The 10,341-nt window shown below is 42.2% G+C and overlaps 1 protein-coding gene across 1 annotated transcript; it reads right to left on the reverse strand.

Annotated features, from left to right (window-relative positions):
- Positions 1-515: 515 nt before the first annotated feature.
- On the reverse strand, positions 516-1,492 carry LOC112198062 (heavy metal-associated isoprenylated plant protein 39). The gene is made up of 3 exons (XM_024339082.2): positions 1,260-1,492; positions 1,043-1,121; positions 516-949 (listed from the first exon to the last, which is right to left on the reverse strand). The coding sequence occupies exons 1-3, from the start codon at positions 1,266-1,268 to the stop codon at positions 729-731; spliced, it is 309 nt and encodes a 102-aa protein (XP_024194850.1). The 5' UTR covers positions 1,269-1,492; the 3' UTR covers positions 516-728.
- Between the last annotated feature and the right edge of the window lie 8,849 nt (positions 1,493-10,341).

Here is a 10,341-nt window from a genome sequence, read left to right on the forward strand (position 1 = left end):
TTGTTCATTCGCGGTGACAATTATGGATTCATAATCTATAAATTTGTAATACCCGACTTTATTTTTTTAAACCGAGGATCCAATGGATCTCAAGTTAGTGGAGTAATCAAACTTGGGTTGCGTTTTACGGTTTGATTATCAGCCAGTCATACTCTTCGAGACGGCAATCAGCATCAAATTTCAAACACAAGTAGCCCAGATCAAAGAGGCATGGGAAATGACTCAGCAGAGTCGTCATTTCCAGCAGAATCTAATAATTCCACGCTTAATTCCAACCAACCTTTCTCAGCCTCCATAAATCTAAAATAAAATAGAATAAATCGTCTCAAATTCTCAAATCTAAATTCGATTTTCATGTGAATGCATGCAATGCTCGTCTGTTTTATCTCAGTAGGCGACACAAACGTGATGCCGACATATTCCTTGCCAATTTTCTTATATTACAAATAAAGCCAAAATATCGTCAATCAGCAATTTAATTTTGCATAATAATCTCATCTCATAGTCTCATACCATTTCTGAATCTGGAAAGCTTCTTATTTACATTCTACATCGCCAAGAAAACAAAATTATCAAACCCTTACATTCCCGAAAAGTAAATTTTACATTGCATTAACGCATGTAAATTACAACAGCTTCACCCGGAAGCAGACTAGTTTCACATGAACGAGTCTATCACTACAGGAAGTTGGTGTACCATTACAGGATGTTGATCGACGAACAGGTGTTTATTTTTTGTCTTCCTTCTTTTCTTCTTTTTTCTCGCCCTCTTTCTTTTCGTCTTTTTTCTCATCTTTCTTTTCTTCTTTCTTCTCTTCCTTGGCTGGACCAACAGATATTATGTCGACTTTACCCACCTTCTTCAGCTTCTTCACCACTGCAACTGTGTCCATCATTCCCACCACTGTGAGCTTCTGGTCCTTCAGATCTGCCGCGATCGAATCAATCCCTGTTCACCAAAAAAGTTCCAGAATTAAAATTAACAATGAGAATCACTCAGATATTACTATGAAACCGATTGATGATGATTCATGGCTCATACCAAAGATATCTGCGGCAGCTTCAATGGCTTTCTGCTTTGTTTTATCATCAGTCATGGTCAAGACCTTCAACACCACCTTCTGCTATGCCAAAAATCAAAGAAGGGTTACAGATAGACTTGATGATACTGTGAAAACGAAACTAAACTGATTGAATCAAAGAGAACATATGTATATAAACATGTTGTGTTAAACTTGGCTTGAAAAGAAGAACAGCACCTGAGCCATGGTGACTTGTTGAGAGGAGAAATGTGAGAACACAAATGAAAACTGGAGAAGACAAAGAGAATTATAACTAGAAAGACAATGAAACCAAGAAAAAATTGTGGTTTGGTGGTGTTTATAAAGAGGGTGGAGGAAATGTGAGGCTCATCTGGGGCTCTGGGCTTGGGTTTTTGGGTTTGGCATGCCAAAAGAAAAAGAAAAGGCTAAAACTTGATGTACAGGACAATTGTTTGGTATGGTCATCATAGAACCATTTGTCCTCGTGGTAACCAAAACCATGTGTGCTCTTAAGAGAGTGACCTGAGGAACATGTCGAATAGAAAAATAAACCAACTGTTTCAGAGAAACTGAAGAGTGAATTGGTGAGTCTTCTTCTCATATTGAGGGGGTTTATATAGGGTTACAAAGTAGTGTAAATTTGCCCTACATACATTAGTATATTTGCTACACAATTTCTCTACCTCTCAATGTGCATTCCATACAAACCACACATTCTCCACTTCTTAAGTGCATACTCCATGATATAGACATTTTACCTATTTACTACAACACTCCCCCTTGGATATATCATGTCAGTAGTATTGTCTTGGAGGTGCGCTTCTAATTTGCCTCGTTAAAAACCTTGCCAAGTAATAAAACCCTGTGGGAAAAACAACCTTGGTCGAAGGAGAAAAAGAGCACAACGCGCGTTGAGTGTGGAGTTTGTTTCTGGATAACATGGTGCTTCTCTTGTTGCCTCATTAAAAACCTTGCCGAGTAACAAAAACCCAGTGGGATAAAAATAACCTCGGTCGAAAGGGAAAAAGAGCACAACACACCCTTCACGCTTTTGAGACGAACATGTAGACATCTCCCCTGATGTCTGTGCCTCCCCCTGATGACAACGATCATGGGAGTTCAGATAATTTCCGCAAGCCAATTCTTGCCACATGTTTCTCGAACGTGGATTTGGGCAATGACTTAGTGAACAAGTCTGCCACATTGTCCTCAGATCGAACCTGGTTCACCTTGATCTTGAGGAGCTTCTGTTGTTGCTGATTGTAGAAGAATTTGGGCGATATGTGTTTGGTGTTGTCGCCTTTGATGTAACCTTGCTTCATTTGTTCAATGCAAGCAGCATTATCTTCATAAATGCTCGTAGGCTCATCTGTGGTAGACTTCAAACCACAATTGCTTCGAACATGCGTAACTATGGATCGAAGCCATATACATTCACGAACTGCTTCGTGAAGAGCAATAATCTCTGCATGATTTGAAGAGGTAGCGACTAGGGTCTGCTTTGTAGACCTCCAAGATATCGCGGTTTTTCCCATGGTGAAAACATAACCAGTTTGGGAGCGACCTTTGTGTGGGTCAGAGAGGTACCCAGCATCAGCAAAACCTTCCAAAACACTTATATCGTTTTGGGATGGGGAGAGGGAACGCAATCCACCATGTGTGGCGTTCCTGACACTTGATGGGTCCGAATCCATCTTCTTTCTGTAGGGATAGAACAAGCCCATATCGATCGTACTACTTAGGTATCGAAAGATATCTTTAACACCAGTCCAATGGCGTCGTGTTGGCGCAGAGCTATATCTAGCTAGCAAGTTCACAGCGAATGAGATGTCTGGTCTCGTGCATTGTGCTAAGTACAATAATGCACCTATTGCACTTAGGTAGGGCACTTCTGCCTCTAGCACTTCTTCATCGTCATCTTTTGGACGAAATGGATCCTTCTTTGGATCAAGACTACGGACGACCATTGGGGTGCTTGAAGGCTTGATTTTGTCAGTGTTGAAACGCCTAAGCATCTTTTGGGTATAAGCTGATTGATGAATCAGGATACCATCTCTACGGTGCTCAAGTTCTAAACCGAGACAAAACCGTGTTTTCCCAAGATCTTTCATCTCAAACTCGGATTTCAAGTGTTCAGCGGTTTCCCTTAACTCTTTAAGGGTGCCAATTATGTTCATGTCATCGACATAAACCGCTACTATTGAAAATCCGGAACTTGTCCTTTTTATGAACACACATGGGCATAGTTCGTTATTGACATATCCCTTACCAATCAAGTAGTCACTTAGACGGTTATACCACATCCGTCCGGATTGTTTTAATCCATATAGTGAGCGTTTCAATCTAATTGCAAACGCGCTCCGTGGATTAGAGCCACTTGATTTGGGTAGTTGAATTCCATCTGGAATATTCATGTATATCTCTGTATCTAGATCCCCATATAGATATGCAGTAACCACATCCATAAGCTGCATGTTCAGTTTTTCGGAAACTACCAAACTGACAAGGTAGCGGAACGTAATAACGTCCATTACGGGAGAGTATGTCTCCTCGTAGTCGATTCCAGGGCGTTGTGAGAAGCCTTGCGCCACAAGACGAGCTTTGTATCTTACAATCTCGTTTTTCTCATTACGCTTTCTAACGAATACCCATTTGTGACCAACTGGTTTGGTGTTGGGTGGTATTGGTACAATTTTGCCAAATACCTTTCTTTTCGTTAGAGAATCAAGTTCTGCCTGGATCGCATCTTTCCATTTTGGCCAATCAGCTCTACGTTGACATTCATCAACGGAGCGTGGTTCGATGTCATCGGTCTCAATAATCTCACGCGCCACTGAATACGCGAATACATCATCAATGATGATGGAGTTTCTTTCCCACGTCCCATGTACACTAGTGTAATTTACAGAGATCTCTATGTTCTCATGGATAGGTTCTGACACTGAGGCGTCCCCCAATGATGTCTCTTGGACATAACCATAATCCTGAACATTCTCATGGGACGGATTTTGAGTATCGATGATCAAAGGATTTATTTGTGCCTCATTCGCTCTTTTTCTAGGGCGAGTATCCTTCGAACCAATCGGTCTACCGCGCTTCCTTGCGGGACCTACAGCCATAGATGCCACATTATTGCCATGTTGAGCAATGGTGCCATCTCCTAGCGTTAAAGGAGTGGCGTTATGTCCATTATTCGGGACATCAATCCTTGCAGGCACGTTTGCAGCAGGTATGTGTGATCTCGTCACTTTAGCAATATCAGAAAACGCATCAGGCAGAGTGTCTGCTACGTTCTGGAGCTCGATTATTCTTCGCACTTCAAGTTCGGACTGTGCGGTATGGGGATCAAGATGAGACATAGTGGGGACAGACCACGACAATTCCTGTCGTTCCTGTTGAACATTTGTGTTCTTATCTCCCCCTAATGATGGGAAGACTGTCTCATCAAAGTGACAATCCGCAAATCTAGCGGTAAAGAGATCGCCTGTCAAGGGTTCAAGATAGCGGACGATAGTTGGAGATTCATATCCAACATAAATGCTTATTCGTCGTTGTGGACCCATCTTAGTACGCTGTGGCGGCGTAATAGGCACATAAATAGTACACCCAAAAATGCGTAAGTGCGAGATATTAGGCTCGTACCCAGTCACTAGCTGTAACGCAGAGTAAGATTGGGTTGCAGTGGGTCGTAGACGAATTAGCGTCGCTGCATGTAATATTGCATATCCCCAAGCAGAAACAGGGAGATTAGTGTGCATTACCAATGTCCGTGCTATCATTTGTAGTCGTTTGATAGCAGCTTCTGCGAGACCATTTTGGGTATGAACATGGGGAACTGGATGTTCTACATCAATCCCCAGTGACATGCAATAGTCATCGAATGTTTTCGATGTAAACTCCCCAGCATTATCAAGTCGAATTGACTTAATTGGATGGTCAGGGTAGTGAGCCCGTAGACGGATAATCTGGGCGAGGAGTTTAGCATAAGCAGCATTTCGAGTGGACAACAGCGCGACATGTGACCAGCGTGTCGACGCATCAACCAATACCATAAAGTATTTGAAAGGTCCGCATGATGGTTGAATTGGTCCACAGATATCCCCTTGGATTCTCTGTAAGAACGGAATGAGTATTTTAGGATCCTTTGCGTAGGACGGTCTCGGTCCTAATTTCCCGAAGGAACAAGCTTTGCAAAATGAGCGAGGGGCCTTAGAAGCAACCAATGAGGATTTTGGTTGGGCCTGAGCGTCTGTAGCGCTATTAGAAGCAAAATGTGTGACTACATCTCCTTCTATGGCATTGTAGCTATTTGGAGGAACAATCATGGCGTTATGCTCATGGTTGGTGTCATCACATGGGACTTGGCCAGCCTTATGGCGCCCCAAGACGGCTGCAGCACCAGATGCTGCAATTGTTGCGGTCTTGTTAAGTCCAGGAATCAATTCTCGATTCTTGCTTCTTCTCACTCTGAAGAATGGATGTCCGTGTGAAGTCTTTAGTATACGGAGCATCATATCACGACCAGGGTGCCCTAGTCGGTCATGCCAAAGCCAATATGTGTCAGAATCCAAGAGATCTTCTCTTATGACATTATTGGATTCAATTGGTCGAATTGTAGTGACATAAAGTCCACTAGATTGACACATAAGTTTCTCTAAGATGCGCTTTCGTCCGCAATCATTAGAGGTAATGCAAAGGAACTCTTTTCCGTTCTCAGTATGCGTTTCCGCATGGAATCCGTTGGCTCTTAAATCTTTAAAGCTCAATAAGGTTCGATTTGCCTTAGGAGCATAGAGAGCTTCAGTGACTTTAATCAAGGTGCCATTTGGCAATAGGAATTGGGCCATTCCATGTCCTTGAACTAAACCTGATGGCCCAGCCATCGTAGTCATAGTGGAATATGTAGGCAACTTCTCCAAGAATAATTGCCTATGTCGTAGAATGGTGTGCGTAGTCGCACTATCAGCGAGACATTGTAGTTCATCCATTCCTTAAGAGAAAAGCTCGTAATTAAAAAGGGAGTCATAAAGGAAAGAACTCAACTTTTATTAATAAGCCAAACGGAATTACATCATCATTTATTTCATCAAAGAAAGCGTAATCCAATAAACTTAGTTAATGCAAAGCAATGGTAGTCGTCTAACTTCTTTCGGTAATTCCAATGCAAATGTGACCAGGTGAGTAGAGAGATGTTGGTGGAGCAAAGGCTCGCTTAAGTACCAATTATCTCAAAACCTTCCTAGACATCACAATTACATTGAGTACGCCTACTTTTGAAGAAAGATTAATCCCATTGGCATCTACTATAGGATAATGTGGCGATTGCCTACATCTCTTGGAAAATGAAAAGACTTAATCAAAATCGCCAGTTTCTGGGTTTTGATTTTTGTCGTCTTCCACCCTTAGATCGAGATTGCCATCTTGATCTTCTTGTTCCATGTAATTTGCCTCCCTTGCTTCACGATACATTTTGTACGCGTTTGCAACATTCTGGGATGCTTTACATGCCCTTGCCCAATGTCCAGGTAGTCCACATCGGAGACAAGCATCATTATGGTCAGGTTCCCTTGATCGAGGTGCTTTAGGAGCACTTTGAAAACGGTTGTTTCCATTGGTGGTGTTACCACCATAACCGGAGGCTTGGCCTCGCTCTCTCTTCACACGTTTACCTCCACGGTTCCGTGCACGCCTATCTTGGCGGTTTCCTTCCTCTTTAGGGCGAGAATATGGACCTGAACGTCCATAATTATCCCTTCTTTTAGGGTTTCGCTCCTTGCGTCCTCCCTTGGAGGTGCGACTATAATTAGACTCCGGAATTGACTTGGTTCCCACGGGTCTAGAGTTATAGTTCTTCACAAGTATGTTGTCGTGCTTTTCAGCTACGTTCATGACACCAATTAGCTCATGAAATCTTGTGATACGTCTAGCATTGATATCAATTCGATAGTTTTTAGCTATCATTAATGCAGAGACAGGGAAGGTAGAGAGAGTTTTCTCGATCAACATCGTATCAGTGATTTGATGTCCACAGAATTCCATCATAGACTTGATACGAAGTGCTTCCAAATTGTAGTCAAGAACTGTCTTGAAATCACAGAAGCGGAGGCTTTGCCATCTCTCTTCTAAGTCGGGAAGCAGGGAATCACGGACGTTGCCAAAACGCTGCTCGAGTTCTACCCATAGCTTTCTTGGGTCTTCCTCATTGAGGTACTCATTTTGGAGCGCGTCATTCATGTGCCTTGTCATGAGAATGATGGCTTTTGCTTCATTAGCCTCTCTCTTTGCTCTATTTGCTTCAAAAGCAAGAGCTTGTTGAGGAGTAAGCACGTCCTGACTTGGCTCTTGGATCGTACTCAGGATCCCATCAGCCTTAAGATGCTGGCGCATATCACGGATCCACCTGTGGTATCCTGCGCCTGTTGTCCCTAGTGGGTTGAAGCTCAACTTGTTCAGGTTACTCATCCTGAAGAACAACAAGAAAATAGGGTTAGTTTCGGAGCGAAAAAAGGCTACCACGAAAAACTATAAACTTTCTGAGCGTAATCGCTTTCAAGAAATTAGGGATTTTCTGAGCGTAGTCGCTTCCAAGAAAATCTTGATTCCAAGAGGGGTTTTGGATTAAATCGAAACAATGATGTATGTGGTCGATTATTTTCTTCTCAACAAATTCTAAGTTTGGAGGACTCTACAAGCTCCAAGCTTGGAGTGAGCACGAACCCCCACAGTTCGGCCTTTTTGGTCTCCCCTATGAAGAAGAAAGGGGGGTAGAATAAGGGATGTTGGAAGTCCCCGTGAAAAGAAGAGAAAAGTAATAAAAACTTCAAAAAACGGGAACTTTTAGAAAAGTTTACCTTAAGAATTGACCGGAAAAAGTGTCCGGAAAGTCGCCGGAAAAGTGTCCCGAAAGTCGCCGGAAAAGTGTCCGAAAGTCGCCGGAAAAGTGTCCCGAAAGTCGCCGGAAAAGTGTCCGAAAAGTCGCCGGAAAAGTGTCCGGAAAGTCGCCGGAAAAGTGTCCGGAAAGTCGCCGGAAAAGTGTCCGGAAAGTCGCCGGAAAGTCGCTCGACAGATGTGTCGACAGCTGCTCGGCAGCAGCTCGGCAGCTGCTGCGCAGGTGCTAGGCAGGCTGCTCGGCAGGTGCTCGGCAGATGGCTCGGCAGGTGCTCGGCAGCTGCTGCGCAGGGCCTCGGCAGATGCTCGGCAGCTGCTGCGCAGGGGGTAGGCAGGGGGTAGGCAGGGGCTCGGCAGCTGCTGCGCAGGGGGTCTGCAGGGGTAGGCAGGGGCTGTCGGCAGCACTTCGGCAGGGGCTCGGCAGCACTTCGGCAGGGGCTCGGCAGCACTCGGCAGGGGCTCGGCAGCACACTGACAGCGGTTCAGAACTTCCGGCAGCCGGTTCGGCAGGTTTCCGGCCGGTTCTGGGGGTTCTGAAACCGGTTCTGAGCTTCTGGGATCAAGGGCTTTGATATGTGATAGGATTTGGGGGTTTCTTGTAAGGTTGGTAAAATGACCTAGTTCGGATCAAGAACTTTCACTACTCTAATCGATTTCGATTCTAATTCTAGAGCGATTTCGTGCTGATAACGTGTTTCAGAGAAACTGAAGAGTGAATTGGTGAGTCTTCTTCTCATATTGAGGGGGTTTATATAGGGTTACAAAGTAGTGTAAATTTGCCCTACATACATTAGTATATTTGCTACACAATTTCTCTACCTCTCAATGTGCATTCCATACAAACCACACATTCTCCACTTCTTAAGTGCATACTCCATGATATAGACATTTTACCTATTTACTACAACACCAACGTGATTATAGAATTTTATTGCAAAAAACAAATGAAACATTCGATGAATGTATTTTTCTCATCGTCAAAACCAAAAATCTTATATGTAGAATACACTTAGAATGATGATAATTTAAATAACTAAATGATGATTGTTTGAATTTTTCGTGGTTACTTATCATTTATAAGATGAACTCGCACTCTACTTATGATTAAAATTTTGAAATAAAATCTAATTACGGAACAATGATAAATACTTCAATGATATGATTTGATGCCAACTTGTTTGATGTATCATTTGCTTATTGATTTGTACCTGTCCAAAATATACAGTGACAAAAAGATGAAAAGTACTGTTGTATCAAATTAAGCTGAACCTGAATGGACGAAACAAGTCGGTGCCTTGGCAGGCAAGTAGGCTGGGCCACTCCTTATTTTGGTACCTCTTCCATCTTTTCAAGATTCTCTTCATTCAAAAAGATATAACGCCTAACTTTCTTCACTTGCTTTAGAAAAAAAGGTCCGTATAATGAAAAAGAAACGCCAGATCTTGATCAATTCCACTCTAGATGGTCACAACGAGTTCATGATCCTACTGGTTCATAATTATGACTTTGAATTTTGGATACGACCTGAAAAAGGTTCTGGAAGAAACGAAAGTTAAAAGAGAGATGCCATGAATAAAGAAGTTGAAGATTTTGAAAGCAACAACAGAAGTGCCATGATGATGGCAGCAGCCAGCAGCAACAGTATTCAGTTTTTCTTTGTTGGAATCATTCAACTTTTGTCTTCCTCTTTAAGAATCAGTTATGCATGTGGTGCTTGTGCCTCAAATTGGAAGTTGAAATTCAATATGTTTCGACAGGGAATGATGTGTTAAGTTTTTTTTTTTGAAAAATAATGATGATGATGTGTTTAGTACTTTAGTTAGTTGAACTAATTCAAGTCAATGACTTATCCACAATGATTAATTAAGAAGATCTCGAATATTTTGAAGACTAATCATAGTCGAAACGAAGTTTTAAAATAGGGAAATATAGCCACTCTTTATTGGTAATATTTAATATAGAGGTGTAAATTATTTCGAATCGGATTGAGCTAATTGTGTCGGATAGGCCAAAACTCAATACGATTTTCAACATAATAAATGTTGAATTCATTCCATTCTCAAAAAAAAAAAAAAAAAAAAGGGTTGAATTCATTCAACTGGGTTAAAAGTATCTTATTTTGTTTATGGCCTAAAAAGATTATCTTATTATATTGGGCTGGACCAATTCAGGCCCGTTACAACTTACAAGCGTGCAATTGGTCCGGTCAAAGCACGGCCCAGGAAGGACTACTCTGTTTATAATTGGTGTAAGCGGGCCTAAAATTTATAAAATTGGGCTAACCCAAACACATTTCGAAGCCCAAAGGAGCCTGCTTTAACGGGTCAGGCTGGACCGTTCTATTTCACATCTCTACTTCATAGAACAAACCAATTAATCAAAATGCTCGGAGCAAAAAAAAATCATCGCA

This window comes from Rosa chinensis, chromosome 1, assembly GCF_002994745.2.
Source record: "Rosa chinensis cultivar Old Blush chromosome 1, RchiOBHm-V2, whole genome shotgun sequence".
Classification (NCBI taxonomy): Eukaryota; Viridiplantae; Streptophyta; class Magnoliopsida; order Rosales; family Rosaceae; genus Rosa; species Rosa chinensis.